Source organism: Nothobranchius furzeri, chromosome 3, assembly GCF_043380555.1.
Source record: "Nothobranchius furzeri strain GRZ-AD chromosome 3, NfurGRZ-RIMD1, whole genome shotgun sequence".
Taxonomy (NCBI): domain Eukaryota; kingdom Metazoa; phylum Chordata; class Actinopteri; order Cyprinodontiformes; family Nothobranchiidae; genus Nothobranchius; species Nothobranchius furzeri.
In genome coordinates, this window is record NC_091743.1 from 80,052,431 (window position 1) to 80,074,765 (window position 22,335).

Below are 22,335 nucleotides of genomic sequence, written 5' to 3' on the forward strand. Positions count from 1 at the left end.
AGGATATCTGGTTTTCTGGAAATTTGGGAAGACGGGAGCGATTGGAGGGCGACCCGCACCCACGGAAAGCACCGTCCATGTGGACGCTTCACAGACTGGGACGTTACTCGAGGTGAATCATAAGCTGGACAATGTTCTAGCTGAAATACCGGTATTAGTGCGCAAAATGGATGTCATCTCGGAGAGAGTCACCGGACGGTATGGACAAGTTTATAAACCCAAAATTGGCTTCACTGAAGGACTGGAAATGATCAGTTTAAAGACTGAAGGCAGAGAGGAAAATTATCTCAGCCTGACCCAAACAAATTCTTGTTATCCGAATTTGACGCCTTGGTAGACTTGAGCGGCAACAAACCCCCACAATGGAATGCAGACAGATGCTGTTACCCCCCCCCCCCCCCCCCCCCACCCTCTGATTGGTGGACTTCAGCCTGGCGAGGTCATCAACCTGCAGGAGTCAATGTGCTCTGCGCTTCTCGCAAGATCTCCCTCCCACCTGTGACTTACAGTGGCTGAGCGCTGTAGATGGCTGCTCTCGCTGGGGGAAACAGGATCCCCCCCCACCCCCACCCCCCGCCTTCCTATTGGAGTCTCATGTTATGTTGTGTTGTCTGAAATTTGTTGCATATCTGTTGAGGTGTTAAGGTAGCGCGACTCGGGTTGCGAATGACCACAGTCACCCATTCTTGTCATATGTCTTGCCCATGTATGTCTGATCTCTGAATTGTGTGTACTGAAATTCTAATTTCCCTCTGGGATTAATAAAGTATTGATTGATTGATTGATTGATTGATTGATTGATGTGTGGAGCACCATGTTTCCAGGGAGCTCAAAGCCGAAAACCGAAACCTTGGTGAGGCAATCCGCGGTCACCAACTTTGACCACAGGATGTCATTCTTACTACATTTTACACAGTACCCCTTTAAAAACAAAGCATTCTCTTCATGGTGGTTTCCTTTGATTAGACATGTTTTAGTCAAGGTCTTTGTGGTAGTTATTAGGTCACACTAGGGGAAGTGAAAGTCAACATTCCTGGTGGGTGATCACAGCAGGAGGTCAGACAGTGTGATTGCCCAAGCCCCCTCCCACCCCCTCCATGGTCCCCAGTTGAATGACCAGTTGGACAAACAGATCAGAGAGAAGCAGGACACCTCTGCTGCACGCTGAGTTCATGCAGCAGCGTCAGAGACATTCTTAGAGGATTTAGGATCTGTTCCAGGATCAGCTGGTGCTTTCTCATGTCTGACTGATCTTGTGTCACACCCTGGAGACCTTCAGCTCAGGACGACCTTATCTCCCCCCAGATAAATAACGCTGCTGTACTGGGAACGGATTACAGAAATCACCAATGTCAGGTAGGATACTTTGTCTCTAAACAAGGTTAAGCAGTGGGTTATTCTACAAATGATACGCTAGTGGACCTCTGACAGGTGGAGACGTGATGTCTCACTACACACACACACACACACACACACACACACACACACACACACACACACACACACACACACACACACACACACACACACACACACACACACACACACACACACACACACACACACACACACACACACACAATGCAGTTCTATATGTCTATAAACAACCACTAATGTTCCAGATCTTAGTTCCTCTTCAGCACCAAAAGACATGGGACAACTTGTTGGGCAATCTTCCAGCATGACAAATTAACTATTCAGCTTCTCTATTCTGGAGCTGATGCTAAAATAAATCATGCAGAGCACAAACGCATCATGGAAAAACTATTTTAGTTTTAACTCTTCACTCACAAAGACTCCAACCCCTTAGTCTCAATCATTTATCAAACATAACTTGTTTATTTTCTCCTGTCTGGATTTTATTATCATTCTGATTTATGATCAAATGATTTTGGGTGGAAACCCTAACCTTAACCACTTACTCATCACTCCACAAAAATACATACAATTCTGCTCTTTGTAATCAATGGAGTATATTTTAAACAATTGTACCAGAGTCTGCAACTGTATTTGATGTAGAAACAAACATTAAAAGGCACAAAATCTGAGTCTTTAAAGCTATAACAGGTCTATACATTACGGGTACATGAAACTCTTTGCACATGATCACTTTCACTCTCACACTCAAAGCTCAGAAACTCAGATATCCTGAAACGAGAGCTGCTGCTCCTCCAATGTCAAGTGTGACATCACAATAAGAGACATTTTGAAATGACTCTTTTTAGGCATGATGGATGTTTTTTTTTTTTCAAAGATAGGCAGTAGATGCAAAAGCTGAGTTTTGATGAAGTTAGTCAACATTTTCCTGGTGATCAGTGATGGTACTGCAACAGACCTGGTGGGTTTTAGTTTTTATACTTTTGTGTTCTGTATTTACAACATCTGGTGGGTTAAGAACAAGCTAAAAACACAACTAACACATTCCAGTTGAATCCAATCTAAAACGTTTCCCTACTGCTGTTAGTCAGTCACAGTTAACAGGAGAATAATAAACTCTGTGTACTATATTAATGTATAAATTCATTATAGATGCAACATGTATGTATCTTCTGTGCAGAAGTTTGAATCCCCCATCTGATATGGTCAGAGCCAGACCTGTTGTGGTCCTGACTGTGTTCTGAGCAGGTCCTGGTCTGACCCTTTTACCTGCTGTTCTACCTGCTCTAGGTCAGGCCTTCGTAACCCTTGTCACCACAGACCCCTACTGCCAGGGAGCCACAACGCTGGCCAGAAGCTTGCGTCGGCATGCCACAACCCGCCGCATTGTTGTCATGGTTACACCCAACATTTCTCAGCAGTCTAGGTAGGCCCTTTATTCTCATGTGCGTGCCTCAGATGAAGTCCTACTTCATCTTAACAGATTTTCACTTTGTTCCATTTGACCCAAGTACAGAGTCCCTTTCTAACGTGTTACATTCTTCTGCAGACGGGAGCTGGACAGTGTGTTTGATGAGGTGATGACAGTAAATCTCCTGGATAGTGAAGACCAGGTCCATCTGTTCCTGCTGGGCCGCCCTGAGCTGGGCACCACTTTCACTAAGATCCACTGCTGGACTCTCACTCAGTACAGTAAATGTGTCTTCATGGATGCTGACACACTTGTGAGTATAATGAACCCAAGTTGTATGCTAAATGTTAATCTCAGGTCTTCTGTATGTAGCGTGATTAATGATTGACAGTATCATTACATATTAATTATGACCAATAAGATGTGAAGATTCCATATTGTAGTGTTAGCATACGTATGTAGTTTGGGTACTTTTAAAGCTCAATATACTACACTACATTTGACCAATGTGATGTGAAATTCTATATGAATATGGAAATTCAATCTGATTGATCTTTGAATGTTTAACCAGAAGATTTAGAATTTTTTGTTTATTCAGGGATTGTAAGACACTTCGTATTAATTCAGACAGAGTCAAGTTTATAAAAAGAAATTTATTTTCTAAACATTTAAAAACATGACAACTAGAAACACTTTATGTGATGAATGAATCTACGTGGATGGAATGTGAGGTGTGATTATGTGAATGTGACGTTATCAGAACCTTCGTATCTGGAGAAACTGAGTTCTGAGTGGGAGTGAATTTGGTCTACTTTTGTTATGGAATTATAGATTTTTCCATAACAGCCATAAACTATAGTGATGGTTTATAAAACCACATCAGACGCAATCTGTCGAGTCTACGAACCCTCTCCGAGACCCCCGTGGTAGATCCGGAATTTGTAGAAGTCCGGGACCCCAAAGGTACCGAAGTCCGTAGAAGAAAGCACAATGCCGACTAGACGGGTCTCAAGATGTCTCCAGGTCACGACAGGTAGTTATTTGTGTCTATGAAGGACTCTTAAGGAGTCAAAGCTGGTTCAGCTTTGTACTGAAGGAACCGTTTGCGGTATCAGCCTTAGCATGCAACATGTTTTGACAGTGTCATGGATTTTATCAATATGTTTATCAATAACCCATTTCCTGTAGTGAAGAGAGAAGGAGACAATGAATAACAAGTCAAACAGTTATAACTGTGGCATCCTAGTGGTGGTCCACCCCTTCGTAGCCGGACTTCGTTGCCGTGCTAAAGCGGTTAGTTGTCGTTGATGAGCTTGCAGTGAGAAAGATGAATCCAAGATGGCCTCTCAGCAATCTTCACAGCAGTAGGAGTAATGAGGAGTACTTCGAATGGACCTCTGGCTGCACCATCTGTTTTGCTTCAAGGAACTTGCAATTACTAGTTCACGTCAGCAAGGGGCAGAGTCATGCAACACAGTAGGCATAAAACAACACAACCCAATACGCAAACTAAAAAAACCTAACAAAAGCCATAATCCGAGCAAAGAAAATTGAACATAAGAACAAAAAGTGATTTACATCACCTAGGAGTAACAGGAGAAATTGTAGTAAAAGAACTGATAGCAAAAAATGTAACCCAATGAAACCAAAAAGAATCAACTCATTAGGGAAAAAGGATGAGCTTGTCAACACCCCCAAGGTCATGTCAAAAAATAATAATATCATAGACTCTATGTGTTTGCTCTCATTATTCCAGAAGCTTCCACCTCTTCTTAATTTAACCTCTTTGCTTCTAACACTGGAAATAACTAACAAGGAAACCAGTCCTAATTATAAAAATAATATTTCAACTCCACATAGATTCAGTAAGGTAAGGGTGCTTCAGAGTACATCAGCAACATGCAATGTCACTCTACAATGCTGCTCAAATAATGTGTAAAATTTGTCAACAGGAGATAAATACTGCTAAATCAAAGCTCCATAAGTGAAATCGGACAACAGAATGATCTAAGGAAAATAAAACTCAGTACGTGTCATGGTCTGCATCTGTGTCTTCCTTCATGTGTCTCCTGATGTTTCTCCATCCCTCTTTAGGTTCACTTCTGTGTCTCATAGCGCCCTCATGTGTCCGTTGTCTGCGTCTCATTTATGTGTCTTCTGTTTGTAGCCTTTCAGGTCATCCCCAGCCCCTCCAGTTGTAGCTCCAGCCTCTTTGTCCCCAGCTCGGTGTGTGTGTGTCATTCCCCAGCTTATTGTGTGTGTGTGTGTGTGTGTGTGTGTGTGTGTGTGTGTGTGTATGTCCTTCTCCAGCTGTGTGTGTGTGTTCTTCTCCAGTCAGGTCCGGTGTCCTCCCCTGCTCCTTCCTGATTAGTTATTGCCTTTACCTCGTTCTCTCCCCACACACCTGCAGCTCATCTGCCTCCCATTATGCCCCAGTCTATAAACCCCTGTCTGTTTCTCATTGTCTTGTTGGTTCATTGTTGATTGTCAGCGTGATTTGTTCTGTCAGTCTGCCCATTCCCCTGGTGTTTTTGGATCTCCTGATCATTTCCTGATTTTTGGATTTATTTTTGGACTCATCCTGCAATAAAAGGATTTTTCTTTATATCAACTCCTGCCTCGTGTCTAGGGATGGGTACCGAATTCGGTACTTTTTAAGGTACCGACCGAATTCCACAGTACCGACCGAGCACCGATTCACTTCATTTGAAACGGTGCCTCGTTTCGGTACCCGTCCTTCACAATGAGAACTTGCCTAGACAGCTGCGCATGCGCAAGAGCGTTGTGTCAACGGTCGCTGCGAGCAAGTTGTAAACAGAGCAGCATGGGTAGAAAGAACGAACGCTAAAGCTTGGGTCCACTTCACTAAATGTGATGGGTAACTGGGTGATGATGAAACCAGCGACAACGATCTAAGTGAGACGTCCTCATCTTAATCTGCTCCGGTAGGTAAATATAATGTAAGATAACGTTAGCTTGATTTGTTAGCTTCTGTGTCACTAATGGTGGTCGCTTTCTCTTCAGAACTCCGAAATTCCGACTAGAAGAACATGAACGCGCATTAAAGTTTGGCTTCACTTTACTAAATGCGACGGGTGATTGGGTGAAGATGAAACCAGTGACAACGATTTAAGTGTGAGGCATCATCGTTTAAATCTGCTCCAGCAGTTAAATAAACTGTTTAAGATAACGTAGCTTGATATGTTAGCTTCCTATGCCACCATTGTTATCATCCAATGGTGCGTTCGCTTTCTCCTCGGAAATTCTAACTTCCCAGTAGGAAAAATCAATTGAAAAAGGACGGTAAAAGGAATGAAGATACACAGTAAATTTAGTTCACAGTAAAGATGTTTGCTTCAGTTTAATTATCAGCTTATAAAACTACAAGGACGATGTTAAAATACAAACAGTTGTATGTTATTTACCGTGATATTTATCAAATATTGTTATAAACTGAGAAAAATATATATCTAATTATTAAAGAGAATTAAAATATTAAACACTCAAAAGTATCGAAAATTGGTACCGTTAAGTACTGGTGTCGATTCGTAGGTACCGGGAATTATACCGGATCGATTCAAATGTCAAAGGTACCCATCCCTACTCGTGTCATCCTGGGTATCTGCATTTTGGGTCCAAACAGTCCTCTCAACGTGACAGTATGTTAAATTGAACAACAAATTCTCCGAAGGAAAATAAAACTCATCTGTCACACAGAGACAGTGAATGATCAAAAATAAAACAACTGATGGCATTCTTAGATACACACAACCCTAAAGGTGTTTGAAAAGACGATAATCACTTCAGAAAGGGAAAAGACGTACTAAACAAAAGAAATAATTCATAATTTACAAAGGTGTACTTCGTATAAAATGGATATACTACGGGAAACAAAGAAATGCATGAGTAGGAACCCCTATTAGTTTAAAGGTCAAAGTGTCAATTTATGTCCCCCCCCCCCCCCCCCCCCAAATTACGTCCATGGCAGCGTATCTCTAAGCTCATGGTGGTGAGGAGACCAGTGGCACCAGTAGATTAGATATAAAATGTGCCACCTCATCATAAACAGGAGCTCTAGTCTTCTGTCTGACCTCATTTGTGTCTCACGTGGTATGAAGGAGTTTTGGTCTATATTTCATTATATTGCTGATTCATTTCTTTACTTTTTACAACGTCAGTTTTTCTGTCAAAATTTCCCTGCAGGTGACTGTCAGCTTCTACACTTGGATCATTTCAGAACCTTGATTCTGTTTAATGACCCAGTTTGGTCCAAACTTGAGCTGTCAGGCAGATGGAAGTGCTTTGGTATCTTTATTTATTTATTTATTTATTTATTTAACCTTTATTTATCCAGATGAGTCGATTGAGAACTCATTCTCATTTACAAAGACGATCTGGCCAAGAAGCAGCAGCAACAGACACACAGTTAGCTTTACACCAAAGAAAAGCATATTTGGTCAAAAGTACAAGATAAAAATAAGATAAAACAGACATAAAGACAAAGTATTGTTCTCATTTACAATATGTACAAGCAATCAAAACAGACGTACAACAGTCTTTAAGTACTCAGAAGCACATTGATCAGAAACTATTGATTGCAATGGATTACAGAAGGTAGATAATGGTGAGCTTCAGTGATTTTTGCAGCTCATTCCAGTCGTTGGAAGCAGCAAACTGGAATGAGGAGCGGCCAAAGGAGGTGCAAGCTTTAGGAATAACCATAGAGATTAAGTTACTGGAACATAAATTGCACTGGTTGTTGGAAGTGATCAGTAATGAGTGAAGATATGAACTGATACCAATGTAACAACCTGCGGAAATGGAGTGATGGCCAGTTAACGAGTGAGTACAGATCACAATGATGAGTAGTGGAAGGGGCACCAATGATGAAACAGATGACTGAGTGATAAATGACATCGAGTTTATGAAAAGGTCTTTTGGAAGAAGTCCTATAAATGATGTCACCGTGATCTAAGATGGCAAGGATTGTCGTTTTGACCAAGGTTTGCTTTGCAGAATGAGTAAAGGATGACCTGTTGCTATAGAAACCAATTCTTGACTTGACTTTAGAAAATAATGAATCAATGTGATATCCATGATACCATTGATTCCTGTGGTTGAAGAACCAGCCCAAACCATCAGCCCCCATCACCATGCTGACAGCTGGGGTCAGCCTTTGGTTCTAAAATGCTCTATGTTTTTCTCACAACACAGTGCCTCACAGATGGGATTCCCAATGCTTTTTATGTGGGTCTGTGCTTTTCAAATAATTGATTTGATGCATTTATGTCTGCTTTTGTTTTCTAAGCATTTTTTAGCTATAAAGCAAATGTGCACAAACCCCCACTTGCTCTGAGCTGTGTCAAGCCCTGTTGAACTCCTGTCCCTATCAGGTTCTGTGTAACGTGGATGAGCTGTTCGACAGGGACGAGCTGTCGGCAGCTCCAGACCCCGGATGGCCCGACTGCTTTAACTCAGGAGTGTTCGTCTTCAGGCCATGCCTCATCACCCACAGCAGACTGCTGAACCACGCCCTGCACTGTGGCAGCTTTGATGGTAACACAAGTACATTTCGGCTAACAGACAGTTCTAACGGCTCATCTTTAGGAAGCGTTTAGAATCTGTTATTTCTGCAAAAGGAGGATCTACCAAATATTGAGTTCATTATGCACCTGTCTAATTTTGTTCAAACTATCCTATAAACTTTGTTTCACTTCTCAAATACCACTGTGTGTGTCTCCTATTAACAGATTTTTTTATCGTAACAAACAACAATTTATAAAGGAAAATCCTGTAGATTAACAAGGCTGCCCAAAATGTTGCAACCCACTGCATTAGCATGGAGGAAGAGGAAAAATCTGACAATCCTTTAATTCCACGTTGATCAAAAATGTATAAAAGAAAAGTGTTTGGATCCATGTGTACACTCTATTTGATATATCTGGACCTATTTACGTCTGCACCATCTTTTTTTAGGGCGTTCACACAAGTCTTTGTAGATGAGGCCACTGACCTAAATTAACCTTATTTGTCAGAATGCTGAGAATTCCGACTGTTGTCTGCTGGGTTAAATATTAAAGTTGTGATGAAAGAAAAGCAGCAACGGCTAACCCGGTCAGTTAGCACCACTGTTGTCTGTTTAATAATGAAAGGAGGAGGAGCAGGTGTCTGAAGCTTCACTGCTGAGAGAAAGATTACAGCAATATACTGTAATCATGTATTGTTTTCTACTGTGTGTGTTTCTTTCAGGAGGTGACCAAGGTTTATTGAACTCCTTCTTCAGCAGCTGGCCAGTAGAAGACATTTGTAAACACCTTCCGTTCATCTACAATCTCTGTGTCAACACTGTCTACAGCTACCTCCCTGCTTTCCAAGAGTTAGTGTCCCTAACTTCTCTGATTAACTGCTGATATATTACTACTCACTTAAGAGATCTTGTTCAAAGAAACACTTGGAGTTGGAAAATTAATCTAGAATGAACATATCTTCAATTCTTCAGCTAAGGAAATGTGTATAAAAGTTTCATGAAAGCAGAAATTTGTTCAATATTAAATCAATCCTGAGATGTGAAGTCCTGCGTCCTCACAGAGGAGTAACCGCTTTGTTAGAATCAAGGGTCGCCAAGTTTAGGGCCTGCTAGTCTAGGGCAGTGGCTTTTGTCTGTGCTGAGGTTATGAGGTTATCAAGTTTATATCTGTAAAAATTACATTCATGTAGTCCATGACGTTTTTTATAATTCACTTTCAATTGTGAGCATGTGCATTGGAGTTGGGGTTGGGGGTCCCTGGCTTGTCTCCGATACAGGATAGAGGATCCTCATGAAAACGATTGGGAGCCACTTGTCTAGGGCAGGGATGGGAAATACATTTTTGAAAGTGGAGGAGTTTAAGTATCTTGGGGTGTTGTTCACGAGGGAGGGAAGAAGGGAGCGGGAGATTGACAGGCAGAATGGTGCTGCGTCTGCTGTGATGTGGACACTGAACTGGTCTGTTGTGGTGAAGAGAGAGCTGAGCCAGAAGACAAAGCTCTTGATTTTCTCATCCCAACCCTCACCTATGGTCATGAGCTTAGGGTAATGACCGACAGAACAAGTTCTTGGATACAAGCGGCAGAAATGAATTTCCTCCAGAGGGTGGTCAGGCCAGCCATAGGGATGTTAGGGTGAGAAGATCAAACATTCGGGTGGGACATAGAGCCGCTGCTCCTCTGCATTTATAGGAGCCAGCTGAGGTGGTTCTTGTCAGGATTCCACCTGGACGCCTTCCTGGAATGGTTTTTCGGGCATGTCCTGCCGGCAGGAGGCCCCCGGACATGTTGGAGCAATTACATCTCCAGTCTGGCCCAGGAATGCTTTGGGGTCCTGCTGGAGGAGCTGATGGAGTTGGCTGGGGAGTGGGCTGTCTGGAATACCCTACTTGAGAAGCCACTCCTGTGACCTGGACCCGGATAAGTGGAGGAAAATGAACGAACGAAAAACCTCTGGGGGCCACCCTCCATGTGTAAACCCTATTCAGGTCAAAATCACCAAGTAAAAAAAAAAAGAATCATAATTTAAAAAATTATATTAATTATAATAAAAAAAGTGTTTTCAGCATACTTAAGATAAAATATGGGCCCTTTAAAACCTCCACAGAACAAGCATGCCTAATTTCTTTTGGGAGATTGTCCCATAACAGTCCCATTTACCAGGATGTTGTGTTAAAAACAAACAAACAAACAAAAAAAAAAGATTAATAAAATATTAAATTAATAAAGAATAACACTTTTTATTTTATAAATATATTAATTTAGCAACATATTAAGCCCAGCATCTCACTGGTAAAAAGGATGAATGATAAATGACCTGCACTTGTATAGCGCCTCCCAGAGTAAGGACTCCAAAGTGCTTTACACTACAGTGTATCATTCATCCATTCACACACACATTCATACACTGGTGGGGATGAGCTACGATGTAGCCACAGCTGCCCTGGGGCGCACTGACAGAGGCGATCCTTATAGCCTGCTACTTCTGGAGTTGACGAACAGTTTAGGGACTAACAAACGACCCATAGGCCTCATTAAGGTGCTGTCAGTGTGCCCCAGGGCAGCTGTGGCTACATTGTAGCTCATCACCACTAGTGTTTGAAAGTGTGTGTGAATGGATGAATGATACACTGTAGTGTAAAGCGTTTTGGAGTCCTCTGACTGTGTCAGGCGCTATACAAGTCCGGGTCGTTATAACACAAATTAATATATTCAGGTTTACCTTTCTTCTCCTTACTTTGACACTGAGGACTTGTCAAGTGCTTTAGGGATTATTTATAACAGACTGTACCATTCACACCAACTGTTACCCACAGACTGAGGCGATGGGCATGCTGGAGCTCCACTGTTGTTTCTGCAGGTTTGGTCACAACGCAAAGATAGTCCACTTCACAGGAGCAGCGAAGCCCTGGAGCACCCAGAGGGGGGGCTGTCACTCGCACATCATGGAGAAGTTTGTTTCTCGGTGGTGGGAGGAATTACACTGGAAGGAAGACCATAAACCACCATTTGCTCCTCAGCCTAGTCCTAGGAGGCAGCAGCAGGTACACCACAAGTTACACTCCTAATAAACATTCTCACTCGTATGTTCTTGCAGAACAAAGAACATCATTTCATTCAGTCGTTTTCCTCACAAATTACCCTTACATAAATGAAACAAGGTAGGGCAACATAACGGTAATGCTGATCTGCTCCACTCTTTGTGATCGATTAGAAAACTTCCTCATGATGTTATTGTACTTCCAGTGTTTACAAAATAAAAATGTACCTTCATATATTGCTCCCTCGTCACACTCATTACATTTAAACCAGATGTTCCCATGGTGATCCTACACATACCAGGGACTAGCAACAGGCCTGTATTTGATATAGCGCCTCCTATAGTCCTAGAACCCCTCAGGGTGCTTTAACACAATAAAGCCCAATCCCAATCCATGCAGTGCATCCTATGGTCTTCTGCAAAGTGCACTTGGAGGAAGTGAGCAGTAAGGCTTTGAATGTGTGGTACACAAGTGTGTAAATAATTGCTGAATTGGGATAGAGAGCATTGCATCGTCGCACCACACGCAAGGACGCTGGTCTCTGTTTGTGCTTTCTTTTTTTAAACCACTTTCAAACAAACAATTATTTGGCAAATATTCTTAGTCTCAAACAGAGCATGAGTAATTGTCATTAATCATCTTGAAATCAACTTTTTTCATTTAGGGAATTATAAAAAGACTTGATTTTCCACAAAACTTCCAAAAGATTTTTTTTTCTGACCAGAAAGGGAAAAAAAATCTTTTTCATCTTTAAACTCAACATTTTATTGTTGATTCTGTAGCTTGTAAAATATCTTTGAACTGATGTTTAATGCATCAGAGAAATGGGGTTGTGATCATATACATACTGTCATGTTCTGTGTCCCAGTTGTACCCAACCCCTTCCAGGTTTCCCTCTAGTCACTTCTACTTCCTATTTAGTTGTCCCATCTCATCCATTAAGTTTTCCCAGTAGTAGTTTACCTCCTCTTTTGGTTCTTGTCTCTTTAGTTTTCCCAGTTAAACATCTAGAGTTTATTGTGTCTCTAGTTTCAGTTTTATTAGTTCTCTTATAATAGTCTTCTCTATGTTTATAGTATTTAGAAGACATGTGGATTCGAGTCACATGTCTTGGCTTCCCAGTTCCTAGCGTTTTGCGTTTTTTCCTCCTGTTCTGGTTGGCTCCCTTGGTTTTGAGCCCTTTTGGAAATAGTTTTTTACATTTCCCAAAATAAAGACTTTGTTTTTATACACACCTCACCTCCTCGAGTCGTTCTGGATCTTGCACATTGGGTCCAACCTGTCCCTCAACCTGACACACTCAATAATAAATATTCAATATTTCGATAAGAAGCTGATACAGATACAGAGCTGCTTAAGTCATCAGTCACTGTCGCTCTGATTTATGTTAATTATACACTGCATGGCTAAAAAAAAAGTTGCCACCAACAACAGGTCACACACTAATATTTACTTGGACCACCTTTAGCTTTGATTACAACACACACTTGCTGTGGCGTTGTTTCGATAAGATTCTGCAACATCACCAGATTTATTTCCATCCAGTGTTGCATTAATTTCTCACCAAGATCTTGTGTTGATGATGGTAGAGTCTGACCGCTGCACAAAGCCCTCATTCTTGGAGTACAACCTGTTGCTGAACCTAGACCTGACCAACTGCAGCAACCCCAGATCATAGCACTACCCCCACAGGCTTGTACAGTAGGCACTAGGCATGATGATGGATCACTTCATCTGCCTCTCTTCTTACCCTGGTGCACCATCACTCTGGACCAGGGTCCATCTGGAATCGTCTGACCAGTTTTGAATGACGCGTTGGACAGTTCTTAACCCAGTTTTGTTTCTGCACCAGTTGGGGTTAAATCACTTGTTGCCAGCTTAAAGATAATCACCCATGCAGTAATTATTCAATAGGAGGCTCCTACCTATTTGCTTAGTTAAATCCAGGTGGAGACTTTACTTTTGGCCGGGCAGTGTATGTTAGAAAATGAACAAATCTTTAAAAAAGGTTAAACCAAAAAGACCAAACTCAACATGAAGTTGTGTGTGTGTGTGTGTGTGTTTGTGTGTATCAGCTGATTACACCCTTTAATGCTTTGGGATGTTTTGTGCTTTGTATAGATTTTTAAATCCACACTGGTCTGTTACTGTTACAGCAATGCAAGAGCTAGCCACTGGGAGGTGGTATTTCCGTAAAAATTTAGCAAGTCTCTGTACCGGCACTAAAAGGGTTCTAAAAGTAATAACTATCCTAATTTAAACTGGTGCTAGAAACGTATCATTAATAAGTTAAAAGTGAGCAATAGCTGTACTAAGAGATGGAGAAATGGACTTTCTCAGTTTTAGACAAAAGGGGTCTTTTAGCTTTTCATTGACACTAACGGTGATGTATGTCAAAACACACATCTCAGATTTACTGCAGACCTGTGAGACTGTCTTGGCCAGTTAGTTTGGGTGAACAGAAGAGCAGATAAACAGTCAACACTGACACTTGTCTGAGAACATTTTGCATGCCACTCCAGCACTTACCATTACCCTTGTTTGACAGATCTATGAACGAGAAGCTACGACTGAGTTTAGAGAAAACCTGGACACCTCCTGTTCCCTGCTGGCACATTTCTCTCCTTCCTCTGAGAGTCTTCAGCCACACACCGAGGAAAGAATGGTAAGCTGTTACTTCGCACCTCCTAAAATATTTCTATGTAGTTACAGCTGATGTGTATTCTGCATGTATTAAACAGGTAGTGGGAATAATCTGTAAATCGTGACAAACTTCTATGAGAAAAACTAAAATCTGAACTTACATGTTCAGTTTCAGGAGAAACAAGCACTTCTCCGTCAGCCAGGAGTAAACAGATTGTATTGAGCTTAGGCCTGAGTGAACCAGATAGTCAAAGACTGGAAACGTGTGCATTGAGCTGAGGTGGGGTAGTGTTACAGCCGGGCTTCAGTAGATGGCTGCCAACTCTCATGGAGTTAGGCGATGTGTGAAATGTGTTCATGGATTTAGATCAGTCATGTCTAAATGGCACACTGTTGTGTCATCTATCACAAAGTTCAGATGTTAATTCAGAAGAAACAGAAGTTGGCAAAGTCCCAATGCAACAGAAAACGTTCCACCCTGTAAACACATTTCCAAATGATTCCTTAGGTCTGAACGTGCACTTGCTTCGTGTATGTGCATTAATCAAAGAACACGTTATAAGTAAAAACAGTACTTTTTGAACATGTGTTTCATTCATTCACTCATTTCACCTTCTCTGTGGCCTAGTGGTATAAGTCTCCACCTGGGACTGGGAAACTGGGGTTTAAATCCTTCTCCTGTCATACCAAAGTCTTTGAAAATGAGACCCAATGCCTCCCAGCTTGACACTCAGCTTCGCAGGGTTGCGTTCCTGAGCGCAGCTACAGCTGCAGCTCACCGCTCCCTACGGGGATGGGTCAAATGTAGTTGCTCCAGCGTGTGATGACTAATTGGACTTTAAGTTTATTCCATTTGCCGTGTACTTAGAATGCATGACGCATTCAGATAAAAGCTGATCCTCCTCAATCCAAGGTTCAGTCAGTGCGTTTACATCAGAGAACCAAACTATTGCCCTAAATAGGCCGTCTGTTTTTAAATGCATGAAAACGTGTTAGTCTTCCTGAAAGTGAACTGATTCCAATTGTGCTGAAGCACCCAGATAATCCGATAGGAGTGCAACCTCATCTGCATGGAAACACCTCCGTCAGGCTAATACCAATAATTTCCAGAATTGACAAGACCACGGAAGCGGTCTTCTGATAATTTCATCACCACAAAGTAACACATGCAAGACCATCAAACAGTAGAATACATACCAATTAATCTTTGCTGCAGCTAGGGGTGGACTGGCCTATCTGGCATTCTGGCACAGTCCCGGTCGGCCGCTTAGCCGAGTGGGCTGCTTGCCCAGCTTGGGCCGACACTACTCCACGGTTGGTGATCTGCAGAACATTAGCTACATGGTAACCTGAAGCTAACAGAGTTTTTCCGGGTGTTTTTAGCAAGAAAAACGTTGTAGGGCGATGTCGTAGAAGTTGTTTTACAGTGTTAGCATGTAGCTAATGTCCTGTTGCTCTCCGCCCATGGAGAATGAGCTGATCTGGAAGGCCAGGACTCTCGGTCGCAGTGGTCTGGCCCTGCTTGTAATTTAACAGTCCCAGTCCATATTAGATCTCACATTTGGCCTAGAGACGAGTCCGTGGGCGGCAACACCCCCCACCCCCACCGCTCTCCCAATGGGGAGGGTCGGCTGAGGGCCGACGATTCGTAAAAATGCCAGGGCCGAATTTTGGTCCCAGTCCACCCCTGGCTGCAGCGTTGGTGTTGTCCGTTCCTTCGACCATTGTGTGTATCCTGTGTCAACTTTGTCTGCTTCACTCCTGCCAGCATTTGTTTACTATTTGTGTTGCTATAAGCCAGGGATTCCCAAAGTGTGGTGCGCGCGAGCTGCCGCTAGGAGGTGCGCGAGGTGAAAAGTGTAATGGCTGCGGAGCTCAGAGAAGTCTGTCATATGTCACCATTAGCGTAGCCAGAAACTCGTTTGTGGGTGGGCCAAAGAAAAAGTAAGTGGGCCCAATAAATGTAATTGAAAACAAGTATATTTTTGCGCGCTCACGCGTGTGTGTCCTCCGCATGTGCCCTAGCTTCATAATAATAATGCGCCGAGCTTCAGCACTCTGGCCTGCGCACGCTGATATGTTCCGTATTTGATCATTTTTAACGGTGTTGGAGAAATCTGAAGGTGGTGAGTCATTCTGGCAGATTGTAATTAACACCCTGTCTCATGCAGGTGATCTGACATTGTAAACCTCACACACAGAACATTGTGGATGTAACAAAATAAATCAAGAAATGTTTCCCATTCAGCCTATTAACAGCGCGCCGAAGATCTGAAGTTCAGAGTGCGTCTGTCAGAGGTCAGACGCGTTCCAGCGGAACCACGGCTCACGGGTGCACAAGTGAGCACATCTGGGCTGGGCAGAAATAATTTTACAACATTGGTTTAAATAGCGCGAGACGCAGTGACTTGAGCGGCTCATGGAGCTGTGCCACGCGCGCGCGCGCACACACACACACACACACACACACACACACACACACACACACACACACACACACACACACACACAGATTCAATAAGCGTGCACGCTGCGCAAAGTCCGGCACGCAGTCAGACTGAAGACAGAAATGATCGCTGCCTCCTCTGTGATAAAAACTTTTAAGAGGTTTTATAACATTTTTCATTCCAGGTCAAATTAAGATATTAGCTTCTATTTTGGGATGACGTATTAAAGTCGGGTCCGCTCCACCCAGTGACTCCGAACCTGACTACAACTCCTGTTACTGCAGCATTTGTTATTCCAGTCCACGTGGCAGCGGAACGCAGATTCAGCCACACCATAAAACAGCAATAAGTCGGTCTGAGGCAAAAGTGAACCTCATGGCTATATCTTTTCCATCTTTCCCCCTATAGACATTTGATTACGCACAAGTAGGTGACCAGCTCAGGTTTACGCACAGTAGAAGGAAGGAGAGCGCTCTGGCCGCACAGGTTAAACGTTCCTAATTTAAGAAAACTGTTAAATTGCATTGTTTATGTGCTACCTGGGCACTCTAAATATTTATTTAAAATTAAATCAAAGGAAATTGTAATGGTATCGAATGCTTTTTAATTACTATTTAAAAAATGAAAGTGATGGGGTAAAAGGTCGATCATATTTTTTTAACCCTGTCTGTTTAGCTTGATGTCTTATATATATATATATATATATATATATATATATATATATATATATATATATATATATATATATATATATATAGCCATGCCCTGATGCGGGGGCTGGGGGCTGCATCGACATGGTCGGGACACAGAAGGGGGTGCGTGGCTAAATAAGTTTGGGAACCACTGCTATAAGCTAACCGCAAGAATGCTGACATTAACGAGCATTTGTCACCACCTACTTTACCAGAGTGAAACAAACTTCATTTGAGAGTTTGGTTTTCTAACCTACATGTAAACTAGAATGAATGCTCCCAGTTTATTACTTTAAATCATCCTAGATGGACCATCCTTTCAATACCTGAGTAAAGGGTCTTCTGGAAGCTAAGAGAAGTACACCTACAGAGCAGAATACACTCTTCAGTTCCTCTTTCTGAAAATGAGATCATCAGCTAGGTGGATCCATCTACATCTGAAACCCTGCCATTGGAGAGTGTTTAACTGCTGTGGTGAACTCTGGTTCGGGAGAGCACATCATGATTAGATTAAGAAGATCCCTAAAGTCTTCAATTCACTGCCTTACAATAGCCCATGTGTATGTCTAGAGATCCCCCGTAGCGTCACGAAGGTCCTCTAATTTGTGACAAAGGTCACATTTTCCCAGATGGGTCAGCTGGGTCGACTGTAACTTTGCCCCACAGATTAAACAAGCGAGGAGCCATGATGTCTGCTGAATATCATCTATATCTGCTGCTGTTCCGTCCCAGATTGAAGGACACTTCAAGATCACAATAATAACTTTTTAAATAATAATTTTAATAAACTCTTTGACTTTATTACTGTTTATTATAATCATCATAATTAATCTCTTGGTTCAGTAAATGTATTTTAATTACTGAAATGACTTATTATGCTTTGGGTATAATAATGATTATTGTTGATGATCAGTTATGTGTGTTCAGCAAACCAGAAGGTCATCTCGCATGTAACCAGCCTCACATAGAGGGTACCACAGGGTAAAAGTAATCTGCCATCACATGTCTTTGACTCATGACCAAAGCTTTCTTGCTGAGAGGGGGTGTGTTCTGAGGGGTTTGTTAAAACTAAATTTCCAGCAGCAAAACTTCAGTTCGTGAACCAACCACCATCCTGAGGATAAGGGAACGGCCGCCCTGAAGCCTCTACCTGCTGTTCTGTCACGCTGATAGAATAGCTTTGAATAAACGCACGATAACCAGCTGACGCAAAACTCCTTCAGAGTTATTGATTTTTAAGTAAGACGCAAAACTCCTTCAGGCAGGCCAAGGGATTCGTTAGATTCAGTGGCCAAAGCTCCTTTGTTTATGAAAATCTCTGCATTTTGTCAGTCTTGTTGAAAAGCCAGAAACACAAAGCTTGTTTTGTGGATCAGCTTCACAACTCATTTTCATAATGTTGTCAGATTTTCAACATGATGCACTGTGTTTATATGGGCATGCCTCCTTTCAGCATAACCGCACCCACAAACATGTCTCCACAGGGCAGGCCAAGCCAGGTGGTGCTTAATCATTTTCTGTTTTAGTTAATCCTGCATGTGCTGGTGACTGATGCAGCTTTTGTGTTTGAAGTGTTCTCACACAGGGAGCACAGCTGTGGAGAAGGAATCATTACCACCTGAGATACCCGAGGTCAAAGAGGCGGAGTCAGCACCACCTGAAGGACCACAGGTTGAGAATCCACCTTTAGGAGCAGAGGGAACAGGGAACAGCATTTCATTTGTAAGAAAACTTTTTAGAATTATTTTTTTAGCATGTGAAGTGCCCACAATCATAGTTGCTTCTTCATACTGTCACCGCACTTGGTATTCAAATTCAAATTCAAATTCAAAAATACTTTATTAATCCCAGAGGGAAATTGATTGCTGTAGTAGCTCAGAATAATAATAATAATCAAGTCATCAAAGAGTTATTGTACATCACAATGGCTGTTGGCAGGAAGGATCTCCAGTAGCGGTCAGTGTTGCAGCGAAACTGAAGAAGCCTCTGACTGAAGACACTCTTCCGTTGTCGGACAGTCTTGTGAAGAGAATGCTCGGGGTTGTCCATAATTTTCTTGATTCTCTGGAGAATCCTTCTATTGAGGCAAACTTCACCTTGCAGGAATCAAAAAGTACCAGTTGAGTTAATAGGTATTAACAGGACGTGAAATTACATTCTAACATGAACAGGTGCTGGTCATAAAATTAGAATGTCATGTCAAAATTGAATTATTTCAGTAATTCCATTCAAAAAGTGGAACTAGTATATTATATTCTTTAATTACACACAGACAGATGTATTTCAAATGCTTATTTATTAAATTTTGCTGATTATAACTGACAACTAATGAATATCCAGAATTAAGCATCTCATATTATTATAATCAATTAAGACCAATGCAAAAAAAGGAATTTTAGAAATGTTCTTCTGGATTGTTGGGTCTGGTATATTGCATCTTTCTCTTCACAATACCACATCGATTTTATATGGGGTTAAGGTCAGGCCAGTTTGCTGGCCAATCAAGAGCAGGGATACCTCAGTCCTTAAACCAGGTACTGGTAGCTTTAACACTGTGTGTAGGTGCCAGGTCCTGTTGGAAAATGAAATATGCATCTCCATGAAATTGTTCATCAGCAGCAGGAAGCATGAAGTGCCCTAAAAGTTCCTGGTAGACAGATGAGTTGACCTTTGACCACAGAAATCACAATGATGTGGTGGTTCTTGAAGCACTGACTCCAGCTGCAGTCCACCCTTCGTGAATCTCCTCCACATTTTTAACAGGTCTTGTTTCACACTGCTCTCCAGGGTGGGTCATCCCTGTTGCTGTTACACTTTTTTCTACCACATCTTGTCCTTCCCTTCTCCTCTCTGGTGATGTGCTTGGACACAGAGCTCTGTGAACAGCCAGCCTCTTTAGCAACGACCTTTTGTGTCCTGCCCTCCTTGTGTAAGGAATCAATGGTCGTCTTTTGGACAAGTGTAAAGTCAGTAGTGTTCCCCATGATTGTGTAGCCTACAGAACTAGACTGAGAGACCATGTAAAGGCTTTTGCAGGTGTTTTGAGTTAACGAGCTGATTAGAGTGTGGCACCAGGAGTCTTCAATGCTGAACCTTTTCACAATATTCTAACATTCTGAGATACTGAATTTGGGATTTTCACTAGTTGTCAGTTATAACCATCAACAAAATAAACATTAGAAATAAATCAGTCTGTGTGTATTGAATCAATTTAATATACAAGTTTACTTTTGAATGGAATTACTGAAATAAATCAACTTTGTGATGATGATCTAATTAAATGACCAGCACCTGTAACTCTCTCCTGAATCGACACCTTGTTGTGGCTTAGAGGTTTGAGGACCTTACTGGTAGGGTCTCCCATGGCAACATGGTCTCGGGGGAGGAAGCCGGAGTCTTCTGTTGGGTTTAATGATTTCTCACTAACTCATAAATAAAACTTCCTAAAATTAGCTGCTGTTGATATCATTGTTAGTCCCGCCCACTGACTTTGCAGTAGAAACACATGGTGTGTAAAGCATCACGTGTGATTTGGTTATTCATTTATTGAATTAATGATGCATTTCAAACTGTATAGTGATGCATTTATTTGTGGCTCCTTTCAACCAGGTAGGGAAGCTACAGTATATGACAAAGGAAAATAAAATTCCCCCTAAGGTTTATATCAGGTAAAATTGAGAGCGTCTGCTAAAAACCAAATAAATCAGCCGTTTAACCACCACACCAGGGTTTATTCAAAGAATAACTAACTAAAAACGTCTCTAAAAGCTTTAAGCAAGTCAAAATAAAACAGTTGTCGGAGCTATGGCCGGAGAGTCTGCAGCCTTATCTGGGTGCTGTGGGGCAGGCTCCACCTCCAGAACAGTCCTCCTTGATCCTCTTATGGTGTCACACTGCCTCCTTCAGGTCGCTTGTCTGCTGCGCCGTCGTTCTCCTCGATCGCTCACCTCATGCAGGTCAATCACTTGCTCCGCCTCACCACTCACCTGTCAGTGAGTTTAGACTGCAGTCACTGCACAATCACAAACCCGCAGGTCACACTTCGTTCCAGACTGCTACTCACACGCCAGGACAGAGGGATGCTCTGACAATCGGTGTCCTTCCGCCCGACGAATCTTCGCTCTCGTCGCGACTATCAGCCTTCATCTTTTCCTGCCTCTTCCGTCGTCTCCACACGCACCTGTTAATCTTCCACCGGTGCAGATAATTCTTCTTCTTCTTCCTTTGTTAGGCAGACTAGACACGTATTCGGCATATTGCAGCCACAGCAACCTGAAGCTCACATCAAACAATGTTCACACCCTCGCATACACACCAACCTGACGTAAAAAAGACATCAGCGCGTCCACACACTGTCCATCCTTCACCCTCAATAATAAGGTTCGCAGACTAAAAACCCCCACCCCACAGAACCCAAAAACCCAAACAGGGCCCTCCTCTCGACTGAGTAATCAGGACATTCCAGCAAAACATGTTTTACCGTTTCCAGCACCCCACATTGGCACAGACCGTCAGGGTGCTTCCCCACTATCAGGAGACCCCGGGCAATTACCCGGTGCAGGTAATTACCCAGGTGGGATGTCATCTGTCCGGGCTTGTCAGAATAAAAGCACACATCCTCCCAGCTTCCTGTGTTTTTTCAGAATAAAAGCACACATGCAATAAAAAATAAATAAAAAGACTACACACTAAAACTACACCACACTGGGAGGGAAAACCGCAATAAAACCCAACTTTGCCCGTATGACATATTTATTAAATTGTCTCAGAAAAACTAATGCAAACAACTATGAAACTAGCATTGAAACTTATTGCTGATGATATTTTGGTAACACGGTTCCTCCTGCAGGACCTGTTTTTGTATATTTTGAACTGGTGAAACTAGAACCTGCTGTGCAGCATCCTATGGTTCTGTTTGCTTTTCTGACTCAGTCCCCAGCAGACGCAGAGGAAGAGCAGCTGGAGCATCGAAGAATGTGGGAGTTGGGGCAGGCTGACTACTTGGGCAGAGACGCCTTCCAAAACATACAGAAAATGCTGGATCGCTTTCTGGATTAGAGAAGCCACATTAGAACAGGCTGTAACCTTTGACCTCTCCTCACTAGTCCATACTACATGTTAAGGATCCACATGTTGTCCTAGAAGTTACTGCAGAAAGATGTTGGTGCTTCATGGTGATTAAACCATCTTTCATGGGT

At 42.3% G+C, this 22,335-nt stretch overlaps 1 protein-coding gene across 1 annotated transcript; it reads left to right on the forward strand.

Moving 5' to 3' along the window:
• The first annotated feature begins 1,133 nt into the window (after positions 1-1,133).
• gyg2 (glycogenin 2) lies at positions 1,134-22,335 on the forward strand. Its single transcript, XM_015957808.3, has 9 exons — positions 1,134-1,356; positions 2,668-2,803; positions 2,927-3,101; positions 8,182-8,344; positions 9,038-9,164; positions 11,175-11,358; positions 13,904-14,020; positions 18,710-18,859; positions 22,070-22,335. Exons 1-9 carry the CDS (start codon positions 1,350-1,352, stop codon positions 22,193-22,195), a joined length of 1,185 nt encoding a protein of 394 aa, XP_015813294.3. The 5' UTR covers positions 1,134-1,349; the 3' UTR covers positions 22,196-22,335.

What these genes read in the sequence shown, in the direction of transcription:
- gyg2 (XM_015957808.3), top strand. An exon ending in TACCTCCCTGCTTTCCAAGA is followed by an intron (nt 9,165 to 11,174) that starts GTTAGTGTCCCT and finishes TTGTTTCTGCAG; the next exon opens with GTTTGGTCACAACGCAAAGA. An exon ending in GTCCTAGGAGGCAGCAGCAG is followed by an intron (nt 11,359 to 13,903) that starts GTACACCACAAG and finishes CTTGTTTGACAG; the next exon opens with ATCTATGAACGAGAAGCTAC.